The 26261-nt window shown below is 43.2% G+C and overlaps 1 protein-coding gene across 1 annotated transcript in view; it reads left to right on the top strand.

The window, feature by feature from the left end:
• LOC138299948 (protein phosphatase 1H-like) overlaps positions 1-25776 on the top strand; it is a 246907-nt gene extending 221131 nt beyond the window's left edge. Inside the window, exons 9-10 of the mRNA XM_069238676.1 lie at positions 3773-3924; positions 22226-25776. Coding sequence (XP_069094777.1) covers positions 3773-3924; positions 22226-22370 — 297 coding nt within the window. The 3' untranslated portion in view covers positions 22371-25776. The remainder of the gene's footprint in view (positions 1-3772; positions 3925-22225) is intronic.
• The last annotated feature ends 485 nt before the right edge of the window (positions 25777-26261 follow it).

Genomic DNA, 26261 nt, shown 5'->3' with positions numbered 1-26261 from the left:
TTCTTTAAAAATTCATATCTCTGGTTCCCCGATTCTATTCGTTTTTGTGTCATTTTAAAGATAAAAATATAATCTAGTTTTATAAATTGGCTTTGGATTTTTAAACTGTTTCCTGTGTTTTATTTAATTGCTGTTTTGTGATATTTGAATGCTTTACACTCTGTCTCCTAAGTTAAGCTTTGTCGCTTGTTGCCAAGCTACCGAGGGTTGAGCTGGGTTTAATTTACTGAGACCTAACTGGACCTAAGTGGAGGTTAGTGGCCTATTGCTAAGTGTAGGTACTTACCTGCCCTTACCAATAAGACATTTTCCAACATTTTTGGTGCACAATGGTGGGATCCTGTACTTGTGTTCAGTATCACATTACAGTTTTAAGTAAAGCAAATAAAAAATCCTTTAAATTGTCCTAGTGCAAAAACTGTTAGTAATTTTTAATTTGGATTAATTTCAATTATTGCATTTTTTGTGATTTTTCTAAATTCTTGTTTCCAATTTTTTCAAAATGTTTTTGTTAACACAAAACTAGGGAACCATGGAGCTTGATCTGGCTAGCCTACCCACACTGACAGTAGTCCATCTTAGGGGGTTGTGTACTGAAAGAGGGTTGCCTGCAACCACTGACCTCAGGAAGCATGTCCTGACCAAATCCCTGACAGCATGGGCTGAGGCCAGGAAGCTCCAGAGGAGAGAGAAGTAGGGGAGGATGCTAGCTCCAACCACTCAGGGGAGGGAGGGCATCTGATCCTTCAGGAGGAGAGAACCTGTCCCTCAGGGAAAGAGAGCTGGAGGCCCAGCTAGCATTTATAGCTTTGGAAGCACAGAAGCTGGCCCTAGAAGAGAAAAAGTGGGCAAAGAAAGAGAAAAGAGATGGTGGCATCGACAGAGAAGCTGAGGTGTCCATGGGTGGGGGGGTTTGCCCCAGATTACCCAAGGGGGTGGTTCCTGCTCATGTAGAGGGGGATGATATAGACAAGTGGCTAGAGGCCTTTGAGAGGGCACTCCAAATGAGAAGGGTTAGGCCTCAATACTGGTGTTCACTTTTATGGGAGTTGGTCTTCAACTCAGGGAGGGATAGGCTTCTGACCTTAAGGGGGGAGGAGGCATAGTTATACCATAGAATGAAGAGGTGCTTAACCAAGAAGTTTGGTCTGACCCCAGAGCAGTATAGGATGAAGTTCAGGGACACCCAGAAGGTCAAACCCAGTCTTGGGTTGACTTTGTAGACACCTCACTTAAGGCACTAGAGGGTTGGATTCATGGTAACAAAGTAAATACTTATGAGGGGTTATACAATCTGATCATGAGAGAGCACATCTTGACCAATTGTATCCAAGAAAGGTTACGCCAGCATCTAGTGGACTCTAAGCTGACCAACCCTAGAGAGCCGGGGGAGGCAGATGATGAGTGGTTGAGAACCAGGGTGGTTGTCAAGTCCCAGGGGGGAGACTCCAAGAAGGTGGGGTCAGGTCCCCAAAATCCTAAGGAGGGAGGTGGGAAGCCCACCACAGAAACTCCCTCTGTACCCCAGAACCCTAAGAATGAGGAGAGTAAATCCCACTCCCACTCTGACAAGCAGAGACAGGGAGACCCAGGGTTAAAAAGCTCTTGGAAAGTAAGGCTTCCTTTGACTGTCAGCAGACAGGTCATTTCAGAGGAGATGCAGCCTGTCCAAAGAAGGTGATTAGCACTGGGATGTCCAGTGTAGCCATGGAGGAGGAGGACTCAGATGATGAAGTCCTCCTAGCATTGAGCTGGGAGACAGGACCAGATGGTAAGCTGGTGATCCCTGAGGGTGGGAGTAGGCACTTTCACCCCATTCAGGTGAATGGGATCCCTACCACTGGCCTGAGAGACACCTGTGCCAGTCACACTATAGTGAGTGACCTGTTAGTGACCCCAGACATGTATGTCCCAGGAGAGACCCAGAAAGTCAGTATAGCCACAGGGGAGGTCACCTCCAAACCTGTAGCCATAGTGCCCCTAGAGAGGGAGGGTATCCTTGACTGGTTTAGGGTGGTAGTCAGTACTGACCTCCCCCTAGATTGTATCCTGGGCAATGACCTCCCAGAGGTGAGTCTGGTCCCAGATGGGGCGGTCGCCCAGGGTGCCCCCCCAACCCAAAGTCCTGGGGAGTCAGTCCCTATAGTTAGGAGACAGGGGTCCCCAAGAAAAGGAAAGAAGAAAAGGAAGGGTGGGCCACTCTTAAAGAGGTATCCAGGGAGCCAAAGGCCTTCTGCCCCAGTAGGGGGGGAGCCCAGAGTTGGCACAGTTTGCTGTGTTTTATTTAATTGCTGTTTTGCGATATTTGAATGCTTTACACTCTGTCTCCTAAGTTAAGCCTTGTCGCTCGTTGCCAAGCTACCAAGGGTTGAGCTGGGTTTAATTTACTGAGACCTAACTGGACCTAAGTGGAAGTTAGTGGCCTATTGCTAAGTGTAGGTACTTACCTGTCCTTAGCAATAACCCATTTTCCAACATTTTTCTAGTGTAGTTTGAGAAGTTTGAAAAGCATATGTTTTCTAGAACCAAAAATATGTTTTTAAGACATTCTTCTTAAACTACACTTGGAATACCAGCCTTTTTATGTTGATTGTGTAGTTGTAATATGATTCTTTCCCATGTGGCACAAAAAGAAAAATCTCAATAAGATCTCATTCAAATGAGCATTGTTCTTTTGCTATTCTTCAACGGGTGCTCCACAGATGACAGTTACAGGGTCCCAATGGGCAAAGAGCATTATACATTACTGCCCTGAAGAGGAATAAAAGGCACCCAGCCACATATTGCCGGGCTTGTCTACCAGCTAATACCTGTGCTCGTGGTTGGGGCAGCAGTAGTCCAGGAGAAGCCTGGGTATTGGAACATAACTGACTGCAGTCAGGCAGATGTTACTGTTTTTTTTCTCTGCTGCTGCATCAAGCTGTGTCTCGTGAAATACAGGCATGACCATGCATGCCAGCTCTAGCAGATGCATTGGCAGAAGCTATTGGCAGGTCATGGAGATGGCTCGCTTTGGCATGCACACACAGTGCCTACTGACCTCCAAAGGGACCTATGGGAGACATCAAGTAAGCCTACACTCCTGCAGTTCATGAGTTTACAGGGACATGACTAGGGAATATACAGGCAGGGCCAGACTCATCCTGACCAATCCATCACAGAGGAAGGGAACACGGAGTAGCTAAACCTTGATCCCACCAATAAGGAGAAACAAAAACAATTAGAGGGTCCACCTGGAAGTCTGAGAGCATATAAGGAGCACTTTTCTGAAGGAACGAAGGGTCCGTTTTGACATCTTGGGTACATAAGGGGTACTTTTTTCTAGTTCCACGAGAAGCTAAGGATCTGGCAGAATGTGTCCTGAATGAGCCCTTCTATTTTACAAGCTAGTAAGAGCAGGGAAGGCAGGTGAACAAATGTTATCCCAGGGTCCCGAGGGAGTAAGCAGAATTAAAGGCTCTACAGAGATAGTTCTAACTGAGCCCTTCTGAATTAGAGGGAGGATGGGAAAAGCACTGCAATGCAGCCCCTCCGATAAACCTATTCTGCTTTACTACTAAATGGAGTGAAGAAATTAAACCTTGCAATGTACGTCATTTTTATAAAACCCCTGAGGGATTGACTCTCTGAGCTAAGCTGTTACTACTCAAGGATGACCTTGCTGAGGTGACTGTTTTGTGAATAAAAACATTTCAAATGGAAAATGTCTTGGTGTTATAGTGGTATTTGCAGCACAAGTCTTACATAATCTATTTCTGTATTACTATTTCAGGTCAGAGTTTACGATCTCATGCAACATGAACATTGTCCTGATGATGTAATGGTGTTAGGCACTGATGGGCTTTGGGACGTTACCAACAATAAAGAAGTGGCTGATGTAGTTGTCAATGTTCTCTCAAATTATGAACCAGATAATCCAAAAAGGTAATGCAGCACCAAGTACAAACCCACATGTACTATAATTGATTTTGTATTGATCATAACAAAGGTAATCCTAAAATAGTGCATAACATACTGAATCAGTATGCTATGGCAGACACCCTCTCAGCATTACCTGGACTGTTGGTTAATGTGTTCACTTTTACAGATATCCAGCAAAAACGAAATGTACTATTTTCTCCAATATTCTTCCTTCTGCTACAACTTTTTATATGTGTGATTGATATAAAATGGATAGGTATTATATTTATGTTCTTCGAAATCCATTCCACATTTTAAAACAATTAATTATTGGTTGGAGTAACACATGTCCAAACAACACTCAAAAATATTGCATCATACCACATGGTACACAGGCCAAGAATATTAAGGGCCAGTTTACCTTTCCTTGGAATAACTGATGGTCAAATGCCCTACTTCTTGGGAAGAAATGTTTTGTACCTGCAATGTATGTTCCCCTTAAGAAACACCATATCTGCCTTCTAACGAATTCTCAGTCTAATACAAAGTATAATCTCTAAGAAGATATTTATCATGGATAAATACTACCACCAGGATTTTACCCAGCTATTGAAGCAACTAATCAACATACTTGGTTACATACTTGATACTGTATTTTGGCTACTTCCAAATGTGAGAATCTCTGATTACATTGGCTTTCAATTGTGGGTAAGGCCTTCATAAGCATTGCCATTGACAGGATTAGGTGACGTTTAAAGCACAGAACAGGTGAAGCACTCTACCTTCCCACAGCCACTGAAAACATAATCTGCCTAGAAAGCTTTACTCATGCATTACAGTACTCATCAAATACCTAGCTGCATGTGCCGTTGGTAAGGGGCCCTATTCAAACCTCACAGACTTGTAGCTTCAAGCAGAATCTCTACAAGTAATAAAACATTAGGGAAGAACCTTGACTGCAAATAGCAGAAACTGCCTGTCTCTGATAATCACGTTAGACAATGTTCATTCATGTGTCTATTAGGATGATTAGCTAAGGGATAAGAATGCCTCTTTTGAGGTCTCACAAATGTCAACCAAACACTCAACTCTGTCTCCTTCTCAGCATTTTATGGCTTTTATTTGAAAAAGCATCAGTGTAGTCAAGGATAATATCCAATTGTGTCCCATGCCGTTCCCTACATACACACCTGTGCATGTACGGAACTTCACAAAGATCTCTTCAGACCTCAAGGAAACATGACTGCAATCAGGCATCCTCATTGTAAATGTCATCAACCAAGAACACCCTGCCATGAATTCATCGCCAGGTACTTAGGTAGTCTAGCTGAAGGTGAAATCCTGAAAAAGCTTAACCCAAAAATTGTCACCTCTCTCCTGAAAAAGTAAAACGTCTCCCTAGATCCCCTACAACTTCAGGCCTCTGCCAGGGCAACCATTTGCTGACAAAGCCTTAGACATCATGGTCAGCACCCAACCATCCTCAAATGCAGCATGCTAATCAGGTTTTAGTCCCTTCCAGAGGACTGAAACCACACTATTTCATGTTGTAGGGGAACCCCAGACTGTCTGAGTTATGGGTCATGACTGTGCACTAATAGCACCTAACTATTTACCAGCTACTGTAGATCATGACATACAGTTTGCCAGGCTAGCAAAAACCGAGGGCAGTGAAGGGACTGCTATTTTCCGAAATGCATCTTTCTCTGAATACAAAACTCATCAGGTCTAAATTGGTCTTATCCATTCCAGGTATGCCATAATCTAATTTGGCAAGAGTCATTGTGATTGTGACTAAGAACCAGTGTAAAATAATGCTGTTAACATTAGGGATTATGTGTAATAAATCTATGAGGCATGGACTGTGAGCTCTCAAAAATCTTTAAATCTTTGTGTTTCAGTATTGGCAATATTTATTACCGAAACTAATTGCCAGAGAGATTGTTACAATGTAGCTTATGTGCTGTGTGTTTGTGTTTTGGGCTTCTTTATCAGTGGGCCTGGGTGCAAAAAGAGCACATTCTGTGGGTTGCAGTACAGTTACTTCAGAATTTATGAAATATTTCAACTTGTTAAAAAAAAAACATAATGTAAATGTAAAACCTCCAAGTTGATGAAAAAAGAAAATGGACCCAAAGTCGAAGTTGCAGCAGCCATTTATCAGGGCCAGTTGAGTTTCAGTAGCAGGAAAACCAAGCCAGGTTGATAGTAGATCGATTACAACTCCAACTGGTCTCCAAAATGAGGATGCCAGCAGGATGAAAGGTGCTAGGATCAAGTAGTGCCTAAACAGGACCTTCAGGGGTACCAACGGTTTCAGATGAGACAGACTGTTGATTGTGATTGAAATAGTTTGGTGAATGGTGCACTAACAGCATCATGGGCACCCAATGGGCACACTGGTTTCAACTGGCAATGGGGCATGCTGCTGTTCATGGTTTTAAAGCACTTAAAGCCTGCTATAGCTCTGCATAGAGGCACTTGGTGTGCTTCTGAAGTAACAGCATCAATAGTCATCTTTATGCTTATGATACACAGCTCTACCTCAAAGTCCCCTCTGCTCCATACAGCCAGTACCCCAAATTCTACCAGCAAATCATTCAGACCTGGATGTTCAGCGCCTACCTGGAGCTCAAACCAACCAAGAGAGAATTCCCTTTATTTGTGAAGAACAACAAACAAGAAACACTGTAAACCTGGCCCAAAAACATGAACCTTGAAATCTTTGAATTCCAATTTTCATGAAATGCCAAGTCATTTGAATCAACCTTTGACATGAACCTCACCCTCATGGAACACATTGCCAAAAAACAAAGACAGCCTGGTACCAGCTCTCTCCTTTAAAGAAAATGAAACAGTTTCTTCCAGAAAATGACTTAAAAATTGCTGTTCAAGCCCTCAAGCCCATGCATGTACATGGTGGTAACACCATACGCCATGGTCTCTCAGACTCAACACTGGTACTTGCTGATGGAAGTCATTCACTCACCTCGCCAGCCCACATCATCTTCAAAAACAGCTGTATAATTTACAAAGCATCACAACCAATGCCCTGCTTATCCTGCAGACACGCTCATCATCTCTGGTGGTTTGCAAACACACCCATACCAAGGATACCATCTGACTGCAAACGTAGCAGTGTTGAAAATTAAAAACAAGGTGTCAGGACTTTTCCATCAGTGCACCCAGGATCAGAAACAACACTCCCTATTCATCAGTACCCCTGAATGCAGCTACAACACACCTGTTTAAAGAACACTACATCACAATGCATTAACAGTACACAAACCATCTACCTTTCTTATAACTCATTGATGTTATGCTGGTCATTGACCCTGTACAGCAGTCCACTGCCTTTTGGCTGAGTTTGTTCTCTAGAAATATCATATACCAACATACATACTTTCTCCTAGAGAACTACAATGGTTTTTAGTGTGTTGGTTAAAATGGACTGGAATTTAGGCAATTAGTCTCAGTCTGAAACACTCACAAGCCACAGATGCCCTGATGTGCAATAATTGATTCTTGTTGGGAGACTCATTTTAGATGTATTTTAAATGCAAAGGCCACACACATCAAAACCCTTATTGAGAGTGATATCAATCATCCAAAACAGCTTTTCAAGTAATAAAAAGCCAATTATCCTCCTTTTTACAATTAAGATCCTATGACTGTGAAAAAGTACCAAGGCCGTTTTGTTGTAGGCTTATGAAGGTTCATTTTGCATTCTTCACTCTTGGCATTCTTCTCTAATTGCTCTCCTTGGTCTATTTGCTGTCCTTGACACAGATAATCATACCACCTTATCAAATTCCTTAAGATCAAATAGGCATTACTAGTGTAGTTCTTAATTGGGTCATATCCCATTTGATCAGTTGATCTCAGTTATACAAAATCTCAAAGTCCTTCTGGTCCTGTTAACATGCAGCAGGGAGCATGACAAGGTTTTTTAATGACTGTAACTTTTGTTTTATATCTACATAGAAGCTTTAGATATCTTCCTGAGGAATTTAGAGACCCAATACTACCAAAATGCAAACAATAGACAGCCCTAGCTCAAATATCTTCACCCTAACGTTATTTTGCACCTTGCCCAAAGCCCGTCCAGCCCATCTCTATTAATGCATTAAAACCTGAGCTGTGCCTATCTTTCCTATGCACTCTAACCATACCTGCTCAATCTGTGATTGTCTGCTGAAGTAGGCTTGATTGTAGCCCTCTATCATTAACAGCACAAAATAAATGGGATTTCTTCTTGCCAAAAAAACTAAACCTCCGATCACAAATGCCTTGGCTACTAGTGAATATTTCCAACTGTGATGACAATGAAGAATCAGACATTGTATACTACAACAATACCTCACATCCACAGTCCAATCCAATCCATTGTTCTGTCAAGACTTCGTATGGCAAGGCTTGGTTCCAAATAATTAATCAAACCAATGAGATCAGTTTTATACTCTGCAGCTCACTTTATGACCATAATCTAAAAATTTGACCAAATCATTCCTGTTTTGCAAACACTCTGATGGCTGCCCGTTGGACTACAGAACACTGGAATTGCTGCAAACAGACACCACACTTTAATAACTATAAACTGAAAATTCCTGGTGACCTGTGCTCCTTATGCAGTGCATAATCTCCTTTTCCAGAACTCCTGTCTTTCAAAAATGAGCGCACTGTGATTTTTTATTGTTTCAGGCAAAGTTTGCGCAAAGTTTGCGCAAAGTTTGCGTACTTGAAATACTTCCTCAATTTCAACCTTGTTGCCCCTCCAGTTTCCATTCCTACATTGTGTGTGTTTTAGTTCACATTATCTTGGTCTATGAGTAATCCTACTAATATGATTTCTGCTTTCATTTCTGTCAAGTAGGATTCCTTACTTATCTGATAGACTCACTTATACATTGTTTTGTTAGCAATGTTCCACTCTCTTCTACATGTATAATTTGGTATCTGCGTAGTTCCTTTGCATGCATGTATTTGTGTTCCATTAACATGAGAGTGGCGTGCTGAAATATTTTATCAGAGAAGCCAAAGTTGGAATGAGGAACAACTTACCAACTGTGAAGTCAAAAGGAGCAAATGAGTTAATGATGTCTAGAAAAGGCACACGGGGACACAATGTGTGAAAAAGATGGGTTAACATTTAAAATCAGCAGCAGAGGCAGTTTTAAAGTGTGCATGTAGGCTGAAAAGGACTTGAAGTCCTTTATTGCTGTCAGTGTGTTTTAATGGACAGTGTTCACAAATTTGATCCTTCTGGATTGGCAGATGAATGAATGGTTACTTAATTTGAGTTATTAGATGATACTGCAAATATGGGTTCCGTGGCTTTTGTTAATGTTTAGTTGAAACACATAAATGATATATATTAGTTATTAGAAATGGGGTCTTTGGTTAGTAGTCAGGTTACCATCAGTCCAAGCAAGGACCCTCACTCTAGTCAGGGTAAGTCACACACAATCCAAATTATCCTGTGCCCACCCTCTGGTAGCTTGGCACTGAGTTGTCAGGCTTAACTTAGAATGCAATGTGTAAAGTATTTGTGCAATAAATCATGCAATAGCACAGTAGAGCACCACAAAAATACACCCCACAGTGTTTAGAAAAATATATAATAACTATATGGTAAGATGCAGGTCAAAACGATTAAAATGCAATAAGTATATGATATAGAGTGTCTTAAGTGTTTTAAAAGCAAAAAATGTCTCTTTCAAGCACAAAGTACCTGGTTCGCGTGAAAAATATCCGCAAGGAACCGCAGAGGAGGAGATGTGTGAAAAACAAAGGGGTGTGCGTCAATTTATCGTGCTGCACACGGCGATGCATCGTTTAGTTTTCACACAGGGACAGTTGTGCGTCGATTTCTGGCACTCTGTCGTGGAACCACTTCAGCTTGCGGGGTTTTCAGACACCCCCGAGGATGATGCCTGTATTTCCTGCACTGGCAGGATGAAGTCACAGGAGCTGCGTCGATTCAGTGGGTGTTGCATTGAAATTTCTACCGCATGGAAGGCGCTGTGTCGATTCCTCTCTGGAAGTCGAGCTGCATCATTCTGGCTCGGCTGTGTGTTGATCCAGTCGGCCATGCTTTGAATTTCCGGTCGCTATGCTGGCGCTGCATCAATCTTCTCGATGCGAAGTCTGGCTGCGTCATTCCAGTTCAGCGTGCAGTAAATTTTTGACTGCGGTGCAGGCTGTGCGTTATTTCTGGAAGGCTGTGCATCAAATTTTCCCTCACAAGGAGTCCTTCTTGTAGAGATTAAGGCGGTCGGTCGCCGCCCGCCATGCGGTTACCGCCGAATGACCGCACCGCGGTCAAAAGACCGCGGCGGTCATTCCAACTTTCCCGCTGGTCCGGCGGGCGACCGCCAAAAGGCCGCCCAACGGCCCAGCGGGAAAGCCCCTGCAACGAGGAAGCCGGCTCCGAATGTAGCCGGCGGAGTTGCAGGGGTGCGACGGGTGCAGTGGCACCCGTCGCAATTTTCACTGTCTGCAAAGCAGACAGTGAAAATCTTTGTGGGGCCCTGTTAGGGGGCCCCTGCACTGCCCATGCCAGTGGCATGGGCAGTGCAGGGGCCCCCAGGGGCACCACGGCACCCGTTCCCGCCATCCTGGTTCTGGCGGTGGACACCGCCAGAAACAGGCTGGCGGAAAGGGGGTCGGAATCCCCATGGCGGTGCTGTAAGCAGCGCCGCCATGGCGGATTCCCTGGGCCAGGGGAAAACCGGCAGGAAACCGCTGGTTCCCCTTTTCTGACCGCGGCTTTACAGCCGCGGTCAGAATAGCCCAGGAAGCACCGCCAGCCTGTTGGCGGTGCTTCCGCCGCCATGGCGGTCATGGACCGCCAGGGTCAGAATGACCCCCTAAGTCTTTTTGGTCCTGAGACTTCAGGGAACAGAGGGCAAGCTCTATCCAAGCCCTCGGAAAGCACTTCTCACTACAGCCAGAGAGCAGCAAGGCAGCAGGGCAACAGCAAGGCAGCAGTCCTTCACAGAAAACAGACAGGTGAGTCCCTTGGGCAGCCAGGCATGTATTCTTGGCAGGATGCAGTTTCTGGCTCAGGTTTCTTCTCCAGGAAGTGTCGGAGTTGGTAGGGGCAGAGGCCCTGTTTAAATACCCAAATGTGCCTTTGAAGTGGGGGAGACTTCAAAGAGTGGCTTAGAAGTGCACAAGGTCCCCTTTCAGTTCAGTCCTGTCTGCCAGGGTCCCAGTGGCGGGTGTGGCAGTCCTTTGTGTCAGGGCAGGCTACTGTCCTTTGATATGCAAGTGTCAGGTCCTCCACCCTCCCAGCCCAGAAAGACCCATTCAAAATGCAGATGTATGCAAGTGAGGCTGAGTATGCTGTGTTTGGGGGGTATCTGAGTGAATGCACAAGGGAGCTGTCAACTAAACCCAGCCAGACGTGGATTGTAAGGCACAGAAGGATTTAAGTGCAGAGAAATACTCACTTTCTAAAAGTGGCATTTCTAAAATAGTAATATTAAATCCAACTTCACCAGTCAGCAAGATATTGTATCACCATTCTGGCCATACTAAATATGAGCTTCCTACTCCTTTCAGATCAGCAGATACCACGCAAACAATATATGAGGGCAGCCCCAATGTTAGCCTATGAAGGGAGCAGGCCTCACAGCAGTGTAAAAACTAATTTAGGAGTTTTACACTACCAGGACTTGTAAACTACACAGGTACATGTCCTGCCTTTTGCCTACACAGCACCCTGCCCTATTGGTTACCTAGGGCATGCCTTAGGGGTGACTTATATGTAGAAAAAGGGGAGTTTTAGGCTTGGCAGGTACTTTTAAATGCCAAGTCGAATTGGCAGTGAAACTGCACACACAGGCCTAACAATGGCAGGCCTGAGACAAGGTTAAGGAGCAACTTAAGTGGGTGGCATAATCAGTGCTGCAGGCCCACTAGTAGCATTTAATTTACAGGCCATGGACACACATAGTGCACTTTACTAGGGACTTATATAGTAAATTAAATAATCCAATTGGATATGATCCAATGTTACCATGTTTAAAGGGAGAGAGCATATGCCTTTCAGCACTTGTTAGCAGGGTAAAGTGTGCAGAGTCTTAAAACCAGCAAGAAACAGTATTTAAAAAGTGGAGGGAGGCAGATAAAATGTTAGGGGTGTCACCCTAAGGCTGTCAGGTCTAACATGAGTTAACTCACTTGATTGGTAATATGCTTTTAGGACTTACCTCACATAAGGTAAATGGTTGGTTTGATAGGAGACACTGTATTCATTTGCATGTGGGTAGAAGCCAAACTTGTTGGGATGGCAATGTTACCTGTATGGTAAACAGCCTTGTAGTCTCGCATTTCACACTTTGCCCATACAAGAGTATTGAATGTCAACTCTGGTTCAGAGTGTTCCTCATAAGGAATCTTAAAAGGACTTTTTTGTGAACTTCACAAATCCTATTGTTGTTATGCTTTACCATCAGGTCGCATCCTGATCCCTATAAACCAGGATAGGCTCAGCTATATTCCAGGGAACACCTTTGATATTTTTACAGACAGGGTCTAATTGTAGAAAGATAAAAAATACCTAGAGGGTACCCTATGTTCCCTTAAATGTTGTGTCCCTCTATTATAGTTAAAACTAGGTGCTATTGGTTTCTTTAGAGAATATGTCCTCGCACCCTGATTTGTGTTGGCACATTTCAGTCCACTTTCAGTGCGCACTAGGAGCCCGGGGCTTTCGTGAGGATTTGTTAGTGCACTTCAGTTCGTACCAGTAAGTGTCTGATTCACTATGTCCTACAATTCCGTTTAAAAAAAAGATGCAACTGGATGTATCACACATAAAGAGTAAAAAAGCAGATACACTTGCCTGTCACAGGAGCATATATTAATGCTCCAGGGAGTATTCAGTGTTACCCTTTCACAAGGACAGACTAGAGAGCATACTATTGCTGCAGGACAGGATGGAGCATGAATAGGTGGAACAGTGGTACAGTGACCTTGGAATGAGTGTTATTATAAGGAATTGCCCTCTAGTCTAGTCCTTTTGAAATTGTGTCTTTTAAAAATAAAAAACAACCTGACTAGTAGGACATAGGGAACTTGATAAGGGTATGTACATACTGAGGAATACTGACACTTTGACACAAATCAGGGTGTGAACAGAGGATGTATCAATAAAATCTGGCAATAAAGTGTTAGGAATTTATTGGGTCTTACAATTATTGCTTACTAGCAAGTTTGCCCATGTCCTGGAAATTACTGGGCACTTTTTTCTCCCTTTAAACTCTGGAAGGTTTGACCTGCCAAAATGTAATGGGGAAATGTTTATCAAATCTTATATGTACTGGGCACAATAAATATACAAAACTCATAACTCTGTGGTAATAGGAACTACCACTCTTATAGGAAGTTATCGACCCACTCATAATGAGGACCATAGCATATAAATGGACATGCATAAATGACATAGAAATTAACACATATTTTAGCTCTTAGTTCTACAAACTTACCAACAACATGTCCCAATGTTCTTTTAGTTACTCAGTTCAACAGTGTTGTGACTACTGAACCTCTATTTTTAACATTTAATTCAGTTATCAAATACAGCTGGGTATTTGATCAAATAAAGCTTCTTCTTTCAGTTTGTGGTTCTATGACCTTCATAGTACTTTAACTCCCTCACCCTTGCTACTTCCCAGAACCCGTCTACTCAGCCTTCTCTTCTTTCTCCTACCACGAGGCCTTGCTCAGAAATCCAGTCACAGGAGTAGTATTTGGCCACACTTTTGAGTAAAACATATTGTGAACCGTGTGGCAGAGCATAATATATGTTTTTAACTTGTTGTATATTTACTTGAATATCGTTGTATTACATATTGTGTTTAATTAATTGAATATATTTACTATTACCTTATTATTAGTCAAGAATATTTTAATTTTTTTTTGTATTTTGAGTACAGTTTCTACTTTTTCCATTTAATTAGTAGTGTTTCTTTAGGGTGTATGGGATTAGGGTGGGAAGTTGATAATTAAATATGTAAATATTTTAGTTGATTAATTGCAATTTTAATTATATTAAAACCGTTTGTAATTTTTTTATGTTTGATTTAAATTATTTAGAATTTAATTCTTTTGACGTTTAATGTTAATGAAAATATTAATTGATTATTATGTATATAGGTCAATTAATTAACTGGTATTTCATTTAATAATATTTTGATAAAAATATTTAAGATGTATAATTTATTTTCATTTTGATTGTTTTATTTATTGTTAATGATGTTTTATTTGTATCTGTTTTGTTTGTTTATATACGTAATAGGGAGGGAGGTAAACAAATTCATTTAAAATATTTTGTTTTATATTTTTAATCAATTTTGTAATATGATTTTTGCTTCTGCTACATCTACTGTTATTTATCTATAATAAATGCATTTTTATCTTAAATATTTTCATTTTAGTATGTATGTAAATGGTTTTTAAAAAACAATATTAGGAACTCTCTTAATCCAACACTTTCCATATAGTTGTTTAGATTGGAGTGAGGATTGTAAATCTAACTCCTATGAAATTCAAGACTTTCCCTAGTGTTATCTAGAGCTAAATAGTAAATCTAACCCCTCCAAAATTCAACACCTTCCATACTGTTGCTTAGGTCATGTATGTTGTAGACCTTGAAGTTGATGAAGTAGTTTTAATATATTGATGAACTACATGAGATTTGTACAAACTATAGTGATTGTTGCTTGGAGTTAATTTAGTTTGTTACATGTTGCTTGTTTTTATTACCATCCACATGTATTATATGAGGAGCAACTTGCTTTTTTGATTATGGGTGTCCAGTCACAACGCTCGGTGTGGTAACTATCTACAGTGTACTTAAGTTATGCCAACAATGGATAGAACACTCAACTTTGTCCACTGTGAAGCAACATTTGTCCCTCCTATCTGACAACATGGACTTGCAGGATGTTTTATTAGGTCCCAGGTATCCACATTCAAAACACTTTCTCTATGCTATGTAAAATGACTTTTGGAAGGTTTCCCAAAAAGAAGCGGCTTTTAAAGGTTGTGTCAAACTGACAAAGAAAAATTAGAAAAGGCATTAGCTATTGTTGATAATAGCATGACTACACTATCGACTCACATTTATTCATTGAATAATATGGTGTCATGTGTGTTTGCTGCTATTGAAAATTACATGTCTTACCTGTTACATGGTCAAAATCAATTAAGATTCTTTTTGCAATTGAGTTGGACATTGCAGGTTTTAAAATCAAACTATGTGCCATGGAAATATTCAAAAGCAACAGAATAGTTTTTGCCTTACTATTTATCATGTTTCCAATATGTCATGGAAAAGAAAGCTGCAACATACACTATGCTTTACACGGAGCATTTAGAAACACTGCCTTTCATGGTAGCTGAAACACATTCAGATGTCGGGCTAATTCATGGCTTAAGTTCCTTGTGAATTTCATTTCACGTCTTGTTGAAACAAACACAAAAAAGGAGGAGGCAGACTATGAATATCCTGATCCCCTAGGCCTGCTGGTGGGGTGCCAGAGGTAGCCTGCTGGGGGGGGCGGATACCTTATTTTAAAATTTTGTTGCTGCAAGTTTGCATAAGAGCTACAAATCTGAGCAATAATTAAAAAAAACAAGCACAGTCTCCTGCGCTTGTTTATAGGTTAGCCCCCTGGGTGGGTGAGGTCCATGGGGAGTTCTTATTATAAATCTGGGTGAGGGTGTGCATGTGGCCCTCCTCCCTGTGCCACTCTCAGCTCTGGGGACTGCTACCCTCCAGGCCGGGCTGGCTTTTGATTTGTTGGGAGGGGGCTGTTTTTGTCCCTAGGTACCCCAATCCCTGGGCCCAGCCATGCCAAACAATGGAAGGGGGGCACCCCCTCCCGGAGACATGAATGGCCCTGGGAACCCCATTCCCCAGGGCTTGCTCCAGCTATGTCCCAGGTTGCCCACCTCTAGGACATAGCGGTTTCCCTGCCTGAAATGGTGCAGGATTCACTGCCTGTATTGGTGCGGGCAGAGAACCCTATGTTTGCTCTTGCTTGGCTGGAGTAATGTTAAAGCTCCTGCAAGACGAGAGCAGACACTAAGGGCCTCATTACGACGCTGGTGGTCTTGAGATCGCGGCAGATTGGCGCTTCGACAGCCAAATTAAGAGATTGGCGGTCAGACCGCCAAACGACTGCTGTCTTCCCTGGGAACAATGTTTCCGTTAGGTTGACACCGGTCCAGGTCGGAATCAGCCAGGGCAGCACTGAACTCAGTGCCACCTGCTGATTACAACCTTGTTCTCCGTCAGACTTTTCATGGCGGTTTTACCACCATGAAAAAGCTGGTGGAAAACCGGTGCAGGGGACCACAGGGGGGGCCCTGTACTGCCCATGCACTTGGCATGGGTAGTGCAGCGGTCCCCCTGCCAAGCACCATTGCAATGCTCACTCTTTGATGCGCAGACAGTGAGCATTGCAAGGGTGCTGGTGCTCCCTGTGGGTGGCAGCACTGCTGCCAGCTCTATTATGAGCCAACAGAAATGCTGCCACCACCTTGGTTTCTGCCTGTGAGCCCAGCAAGAAAGTCGTAATGGGCCTAGTGGAGAGGTAGCCAGTACGGCGGCAACCTCCATTTGATGCTCGGTGGACAGGTCTTCCCGCCCGCCAAACTCATAGTAACGCCCTAAGTTAACTCCCAGCGGCTGGTAGAAGACTTTTCATCTGTTTCGTGCAGGTAAACAGATGAAAATCCTGCTCCCACCCGCAGGCTGCAGCATGTTTTGCTAATCCCTGGGGGAAAGCAATGCTGGCTCCTGCAGGAGGTGAGGAGCCATCTGGGGCTTTGTGTGCATTGGGCTCAACCCGTAGGCTCAAAACAAGAGGAAATGGGTGCCCTGGGTGAGCTCCAGGGCACCACTCCTTACTGGCAAAGCCCAGAGGGATGGGGTCCATGGGGTCAATATTGGCACAGGGAGGGGAGCTGCACGCCTCTCTCCCTAATTAGCAATTGCATTGGCCCCAGGGGATGAGGTATCCGGGGCCAATATTGGCCTGGGGAGGGGGGTTGTGTGCTAGCCACTGGAAGATGGGATCCTTGGGGCCAAAATCGGCCTGGTTAGTGGGGCTATGTGCCCCCTCCACCATTGATTAGGCAAAGGGCCCTGGGTTGTGGGGTCTCCAGGACCAAATACGCCCAAGGAGGGGGGCTATGTACCCACTCCCCATAAAAAAATGTAGCAGGTCCCGGGGAATGGGGACCCTGTGCCCAAAACCGGCTGGGGGAGAGGAGGAGGGCTGCTTGCCCCTGTCCAAGTTGGCTGGCCTGGGGGGGGGGTGGGGGTTGGCCACAGGCTAGACCCTGTAACCAACCCCCTCCCACGCACAGCCAAAGGCTGTATGCAGCTGGGATTGGCTCTATGCAGGGGGTTGGCAGCAGGACGGCAGTTGTATTAATGTATGGTAACTATTACTGTACATACAAAAAAATATAACTTCACTGATAAAAACACAAAGGTTACAGGGACATTATAGTTAGGTAAGAGAATTAAGAAAATGTAGAAATTCTCTGAAAAAAACAATGGTTACAGAGACATAGGGCCTCATTTCGACCCTGGCGGTCTTGGACCGCCAGGGCCGCGGGCAACGGAAGCACCGCCAACAGGCTGGCGGTGCTTCATTGCCCATTCTGACCGCAGCGGTAAAGCCGCGGTCAGAAAAGGGGATCCGGCGGTTTCCCGCCGGATTTCCCCTGGCTGGGCTGAACCTCCATGCCATGGGGATTCCGACCCCCTTCCCGCCAGCCTGTTTCTGGCGGTTTTTACCGCCAGAAACAGGATGGCGGGAACGGGTGTCGTGGGGCCCCTGGGGGCCCCTGCAATGCCCATGCCACTGGCATGGGCATTGCAGGGGCCCCCTAACAGGGCCCCAGCATGATTTTCACTGTCTGCATAGCAGACAGTGAAAATCGCGACGGGTGCTACTGCACCCGTCGCACACCTGCAACACCGCCGGCTCCATTCGGAGCCGGCTTCTGTGTTGCAGGCCCTTTCCCGCTGGGCTGGCGGGTGCTCCCTTGGCGGGCGCCCGCCGGCCCAGTGGGAAAGTCAGAATGGCCCCCGCGGTCGTTTGACCGCGGGGCGGCCATTTGGCGGTTCCCGCCAGGCGGGCGGCGACCGCCGCCCGCCCGGGTCAGAATGACCCTCATAGTTTGGTTCACATTTTACACATACAAAACCATAGAAATTCAGTGGTTATACTTATTTGAAGAAACTATAACTTATGCTGCAATGTAACTTTAGGCCACAAGTTATAGTTTTGTAACATAACTATAACTTTAACTGCTGAATTTCTATGGCTTTGTGTGTGTAACATGTGAACCTAACTATAACGTCTCTTTAACCTTTGTTTTTTATCAGTGAATATACACACACACATATAAATATTTTTAGGGATAACTCCCATGTTTAGGTAGACAACACCACCAACACTAAAACTCTAATGTCTGTTTTTCTAGCAGAATCTTTAAGCATTGAATTAACATGGTGCCCTACATGCTGAGCTAGCTTCAGAGTGTTGGTGGTGTTGTAGAGTGTTCCAAATAAAAGAGCTACTTTCCACCTGAAACTTGGCAACTACCCAGAGTTTCTTCCTTCCTTTTTGCATAACTTACACAGCAAAAGTTTGTTACTCCTAATATATCTAATGTATTTTTTAGGCTATGATTTTTATATCTTCCTTCCATTTCTAAACCTCTACCACTCACTCCACTCAGCTATGAATGTTACATTTAATCTCACAAAGCTTCAGAAAGGGGAAAAGCTTCAAACAAACTATCTTTGTCATTCCTAAATGTCCTCCATCATAAAATAGTCACTACCTCAATCGCTTCTGTTACAAAGATAGCAGTTAATGCATATTGCAGTCTGCCCTGGCTGACTTCTGGTTCTGCTAATTATGAAAGCTTTCTCATTTTATTTACTGTATGCTTGCACGCTACTTCCGATGCCTTTTGGTCCATAAATCAAACTACAATTATAAAACACTCAAAGATTCAATATATACATTTACCTAACCAATAACATGATCCTATGCCAGCTTTATCTCACCGGCTTGGATCCACAACCAATGAATTTGAGTAAACCTGTTTGGAATTACCTTTCTTCTGATTGTCTTTTCTTGCTAGCTCATTTTGGGAAAACATGTTTCCCATCATTTCTTAAGATGACTCAACATTTAACTAAAGGTCCAACACTTTACCTCATGCTGATGCACAAATCAATTGTTAGCTAAAGGTAAAGCAGAGCCTGCAAGGCCTTTTCTTTGGGTCCTGGGCCAGTCAAAGTTTACTGGACCTTACCCTGTGTGTGGAAGGTTTTTTACCACTGGTGTGCCAGGTCTGTAATATGGGTGCATTCCAAATTGGATAGCCTTGGGACACCTTTTAGGTACTTAACTCTTTGAGTAAGAGCACTAAGACTCTCATTTAGAGGGAACGGGCAGAGAACTGCTCTCCAGATTTCTAGATCCTGTCCTGGTTGGCGGGGATCTCAAAGATTTGCTGAGCTTATATCATGTCTGTTGTGCCCTCTTGGCAAACCTTTAGGTTTTCGTATATGAACTTGATAAGCAAGAATTGGAGAAAATAATCTGTGGCGCTGACTTGCAGCATGTTTTTTCCAAGCACATGGGAACCACTGATTGATTTTCCTGCCTGTGTGTGTCATGCCTTGCATAGTGACTTTCAGCATGGAAATCAAGTGATGCTTGCTCCTATTTATATAGAGCAGACCTACCATCATTATGGCCTGCCAGCCTAGTGGCAACCATCCCATTGGGATTTCTGACAACAGAGAAAGCTGAGGCTCTGCCATCAGAAACCCAGTAGTTCCATCACCACTAAATGGGGAGGGGTAAACGTGAGTTTGGTGGATGGGGATCTGATCATTTTTTACCAATTCCCTGATTTTATAAAGCTCTAAATGAGGGCCTTAATAATGTTATCTCTGGGGCATGCTTTAGGTCTACACAGGTTTTTTTTGGAAGCATTCGGGTACCTTATGAAAATATTCGGATGACTGACTGCATATAGGCAGGGGTAATAAAGCCCATGCTCTACATCGATGTAGCACCATTTGGTAACCTAATATATTCAGAAACAAAAGGAGTTCCCACTAAAAATAAATTGTAACCTCCTAAAAATACAAAAATTCCTTAACCCAAAAACCCACCACCCACACCACAAGGTGCCTCCCCACAAGAAAGTTCCTGATGATGTCTTTGCTGACTTGCCATCCAACAGTGGACACATTCCTGTCCACTGGTATCCAGAGTCCAATTATGTGCCATATTTTGATATGGGCCATTGGTAAAATAGCTAACTACTTCTAACTATAAATCATAAGGATACTTTTAAGGTGCACCACTCTGTATCATAAAAGCTACTAATCACACTTTTCCTAGTGGCAGTGCACTCACAGGAACCGGAGGCACCCAAAGCATATAGGTGTGACACTCCAAGGAGGCCTAATTCTGAGTTCCTATATGGAGGTCTCTTAGGCAATTTGTTGTGATTTGTGGCTAGGAGGAACTGCAAAGCCAGCTTACTGTACACTTTCCCAACAACGAATTCCCATTGTCATCCAGAGAAGACAAGATAATATACCAGACTGGTACCGTTTTAACCTAACCATTGGTCCACCTCTTCGCTCTTGGAACCAGGAGAATATTCCAGCTCAGCAGGTTGCTACGTTCTACACCTACATCTTTGACTAGTGTAGTTAGCCATTTAGTTCCTGAGCAGCGAGTAAGGGGTCAAACTGAGAAAATCTGGTGAAATGGCCACGAGATCATTTACAAGACCACAATACAAAAGCAAAGGAATCAGATTCTACCACTACAACTTGTCTAAAGAAGTGACTAGTTGGTTAGATAATATTCTGTCGGACTGTTTAAATCGATACAGTGCCAAGTTATAGGCTGATTGTATGCAGAGCAAATGTGACCATGGTTGTAACTGACTTTAACAGCTTTATTTGGGAACTATACGTGTTAGAATGATAGTTCTTATAGTTCCTAGAGGAGGTATGGCAGTCCTAAGTGCAGACTCTCTCTTCCTCTCCTAGATAGCTCTGTTGGGATGTCCTTAGGGCCCTGGTCAGTCTTTGCTCCTCAAGATGTCCTCACATCATTCCCGCCAGTTAGCTGACCTTTGTTCAGATTCAGGCCAATTCCCTTCGGCAGGCATAGTGAAGCTTCTCATTCAGGTATGCAAATCTTAATTCTCTGACAGATCAAGCAGCAAGGTAAATCTGCAGGCTTCTCGGACTCAGGGCCAGAGCAGTTGGAGAATGGCAACCTTGCAGAGGTTCCTTCAGGTTCTTTGGAATCCCTGTTCAAAGTTTTCATTTTCTTTCATGAGTATGCAAGAATCCTCATGCCTGGTTAATGAAGATGAGTGAAGTACTGGCTCAGTAGGCCACTACTTACCCTTCTCCGCCAGGTGACCTGCCGGAGCCATTAACAGAGGCGTCACCGGGTGAATTTTTACCAACTGTGGCTTGGGAAATTACAGATTTCCTTCCCACTGTCCACACAGAGACCAATTTCAGCTAGTTCAGTCATGATGCGTATTTGCTTCCTCTAATGGCTCTTTTGTCAAGGTAGATACCTGCAATTCAAGGAACAGGTGAGGGACGGTTTCACTCTGGCATGGAAAACCTGAACTAAGACAAAGGCGCTGGCTGGTTACCTCAACCATTCACCAAGTACACCAGTTTCAGAAAGGGTGACTGTAGGGTTCGCACATTTCACGTTGGTTGGCCCTAAATGGACATCACCCCAGCAGCATAGAAGAACTGTCCACCTTGTGTAGCACACACCAGGGGTGTGGTAAATGGATTTCAGCACTCACCAGTTCAGTTACACACAAACCTCCAGACACACTGCAAGCATGCGTAATGCATGCCACAAACATGATAAAGGCCAAAGACCATAGTTATGAGGGTCTAATATGACCATTTATGTGTGCCCCTGACTATAAACTTGCTGCCAACACCACCTAAACTAGTTTGATAGAAAGCAGCAGCCACCTCCAACCCAAAGGTGATACACTTTGGGCGTTCCCCTGATACACAAATGTGCACAGTTGCATACAGAATCTCCGGGGGGCTTGCAGTATTGTCAAGGGAAAAATGCAGAGAAGTCCAAAATTAAACAAAGGTGGGGTAGCTCTGCCTGATGAAAGCAAAGCTGATGACTTTCTCTGAACACGGTGTCAATAACATTTGCTTGTTGAATATTCCTAACCTTCATGTTCTTTTTTCTAGGTTTACTATGGTAGCTCAAGAATTGGTGCTGAGGTCTAGAGGAGCCCTGAAAGAACGAGGGTGGAGGTTGGCCAACGAAAAATTAGGTTCTGGAGATGATATTTCTGTTTTTGTCATTCCACTTGGTGGTGGTACCTACACATGACATTCTTTCAATATGCTGGAAGGCTCTTCACCAAAAGAAAATGCTGCTTATGAACTTTCGAAGGGAAAGAACTGTGCCCACAGACCGAGAAAGTCTATTGCAGGACCTTCGAGGATACTGTACATGCAAATGACATATTATAAACATCTGGAGCATTGTCATACCCAGAGGAAAAGGCTGAAGTGGTACACGATGATACAGACCCACCACACCCATGTCTAAGGACTATCTTTCAAAATCTCGTTTTGCTACAAGTTGAAACACGTTACACTGTGGCTTACAGAAGTCCAGTGTTCCTTAGGACACATAACTGCACTCTGATCAGGTTAAATATGAATTGGCGCCATGGATCGCCCATTGACTAAGGGACCCATGACTGATGTTGGTGTAATGAAGATCTATGTCACAGTGCAATGGCGCATTTGTTAGCGACCCGTTTTTCTAAAAAACACGGATCCTACATCCTGAGCTTTGGCTCAGTTTCACAATCTTCTATGGCTCATAAAATTATAACCGATATGATGGAGCGGTAGTAATCGAATCTGAAATGTATGTTTAAGGCACTGAATGAAAGAATGTTTAAGTACTTGTATAAAAGAGACACCGCACACGTGACCGTGGATTAGTTATTACCTTGAAACCCTCTACTGAGCACCAATCCGTCTTGGACATTTAGGTGTTAAGCTTCAACCAAAATGCAAATCTGCAAGTGCAGATTTACTGTACTTTGTAATTAAGATTTCTATCTCACTGGTGCATATTGCAGCCACTCTAAATGCTAAAACATTTACAACAGCAGTACACTTTTGTTTAGAAGGACCATTTGTCGCTTTAGGAAAAGAGACATTTCTTGCAATGCCGTATGGATATTTTTTTGGGTAGGAACTGAAAAACAACAGTGAGAATGTACCAGCAAAAATGCAAAAAAACGACAGCAAGCTTGCAATCTGTAAAACTGGCACCGGTTTTAAAGTCTGTCAGTTTGCGTGTGATCCTATTGCTTTTTATTTATTTCCAGCCACTACTTTTGGGTAATGGAGTACAACAAATTTTGGGAAAGTTTTGCTTATGTCCCCTGCACGCAATTGTCATTTTCTCCCTCTCCCAACACAGCAATCGTCATACACTTCAAGAGGCGCTACATCATTCTAAGGATAAACTTGCTGCGTCGCAGAACCATGTTTGTGACCAACCTCCGCCATGTTCTTTGCTGAAAGACTATGTACTGAGATATTGTAATAACACCTTTCCAATAACGTAATTCTTGTGCTAAATGGGGGGAACTTTTCTAAACAGAAAAACACTGTGCCTCCATTTTCCTGCTGTAATTTCTAACCGACTAAATACTATCTGGTTGGAAAACCACCTCCCAACCGTTTATCTCCTACTTTCTGGTGTAGGGTGGTCCTCTCCAGGCTTTTCAAAGCATTTTAGTTAAAAGGCTCCTGTAGTTGTTCGTTTGAACTTTTTCACAAACGGCACTTCCAAAAATAAACCTTGGGAAACCCATCTTTGCGCTCAACTCTAACCACATACAATCACAAATCTACTATCAGAATTGCAGAATTTTTTTTATTCTTAACTGCATGATAAAAAAAGGCAGTAACATTCTCGCAAGATTAAATAGGTTCAGGCATGTTGGGCATGTACCTTTCTTTGGGTGTTTACCCTAGTGCACACATTTTCTTTCAGATGTAGATGCTGTTATGGAGCACAATCCTGTTCGGCTGTGGGTGTCGGGAGTCCGTATGCAGCGAGGGCGCCACACAGTCAGATTGAGGTGTGTAGGAGCTCATGATGACAAGGGTTTACAGATTCGGAAAACCTTTGAGTAGGTCAAAGCTCCTGCCTGGTATCGGCGATATTTTCATTTCTGGTTTTGTTCCAGCATTCACACGTGTCCTCCAGAAAATGTCATCATTATTGGGCAGAAAAATGTCCCATATGTGTTGCTGAAATCTTCATACTTCTGCCACTGCCACATAGATAATCTGGTGCCTCAGATCAAACACGGCTCGCCAGGCTGGGAAAAATACAGTCAAGCCCGAAAACAGCACAGGCTTATACCAATATTTCGATTATTCTTTCTGTACAGAGGCACACAGGTCCTACAGCAGGAAGACAGGAGCTAACATCATGGAGTTCCGTGCAGGCCTCTGTCCTCCGAGACTTCACAGATACCAGACCATCAGGCTTCTTTGTGCTGTGGCACCAGGAGGCATTATGTCACACTCGCTACAGGCGGACCAAGAAGCTGCCTTCCCCAGCTTTGGTAGGCAGTTTTGGTCAGTGGAGAACTTTGGTGAAAATGGTACATTCTCTTCTGCTTCTTAGTCCAGGGATTTTGGAAACCTGTATCCCAGTAACTTCAGAAATTGTGGGCCCAATTTAGAATTTAAAATCATCAAAGCCTTCTTATACCACAGTACTTTTGAAGCTTTTGGTGAGCCAATTATAGGCATACCCTAAAATGATGTAATACATTTTTACAAGGACAGCATGATCTTCAGAGATTTAATTTACTTCCTCCCATGTCCAGGATAGTGGTAGGCCTTTACTTCTTGTTATGAACATGTTCATTGTCTCAGTAAATTCAAAGTCAGACTGAACTGTCAGTGCAATGCGAGCTAACCATCCATTAGGACTTTTGAATTACCCTCCAACACAGTACCTCTTCAGCTAAATATCACATTTCTTCTCCTTCCAGAGCACTACAATGACTGGAATTTCAGGCAGAGTGTTTCCAAGCAGGTTTATTTGGAGCCCTCTTCAGTGCTCCCCATTCAAGGGAATGTGGAATTGAATGAGTGTCCTAAAAATGGTTTATATTTTTCACCTCTTCAAAGTAGAATTCCGAAATAATACATCACCTATGTAGTTACAGTTTTATAGGTTTTTGAAAAAAACGTGTTTGTATGTGATGCCATTAGAGAAGTCTTAAAACATGTTTTCATTCATTTTAGAATTTGATGTGACACGGTATCTTTGGGCCCATGGGTATCAGGAGCAGGCAACCGCAACATGTGGTACTAACTCACTTTAAAAGTAATACGAATGTTGCAAAACCTACATTGAGGGGTTTCTGGCCTCGTACACAGGAAACAATTCTGTGCACTTTTAATAGAAGTATTACCCTTATGCACACCCAATCGTCATAATCTGTGTAGGCCTCACTCAGACCTATGTAGGATGTATCATGGTATAAAAAACATATATAGGATGTTGCAAAGATGTACCTGTTAGTCCTCGGGGAGGTAAAATAATGTGCAGAAAAAGTAAATGGTCTGGAGGTTCACTACTAATGGATAGGGTCGTCCCCCGTGCTCTTATTGGTTGAAATAGTTAGGCATCAGCTGGGAGCTAATGTGCCAACTACATATGAAAATAAAGATTTTTTGAAGAATGATTCTGTTTTTCAGTGTTTACACTGTGTTCCAAAAAACCTATGTTTTACATATTTTACACTGTGTTCTCTTCTAGATGTGGACCGATGGGATGCACCCAAGGATGAGGGAGCTTGTCATTCTGTATTATTTAGACTTCGAAGGAGCATACAAATCTGGCAAAGAAAGCCTGCTGTAATCAAGTCGATAAACTCCTTGGAAATTTGATGAACGCAGTAAATTTTATTGGATAAAAAAACACCCCACCAACCTTATCCCAATGGTTCCACTGAACCACTCACCTCACCCTCCATGTTAACAATCCGCCATGATGTCAGCCAACCGGCAGATACCATTACAGAGCCGGGAAATCAGCACACACCTCCCTCTTATAAAAATAGCTATACAACATCACAAATGCTATTCAACATGGTCTAAGTTATAACATTATTTGATAAAACGTATTTACAGGCGGTAAAACAAAAGCAATAACCGGGTATTGTTGTTT

The sequence above is a fragment of the Pleurodeles waltl genome, chromosome 6, assembly GCF_031143425.1.
Source record: "Pleurodeles waltl isolate 20211129_DDA chromosome 6, aPleWal1.hap1.20221129, whole genome shotgun sequence".
NCBI lineage: Eukaryota > Metazoa > Chordata > Amphibia > Caudata > Salamandridae > Pleurodeles > Pleurodeles waltl.
This window is presented reverse-complemented; position numbering and strand designations above follow the sequence as displayed.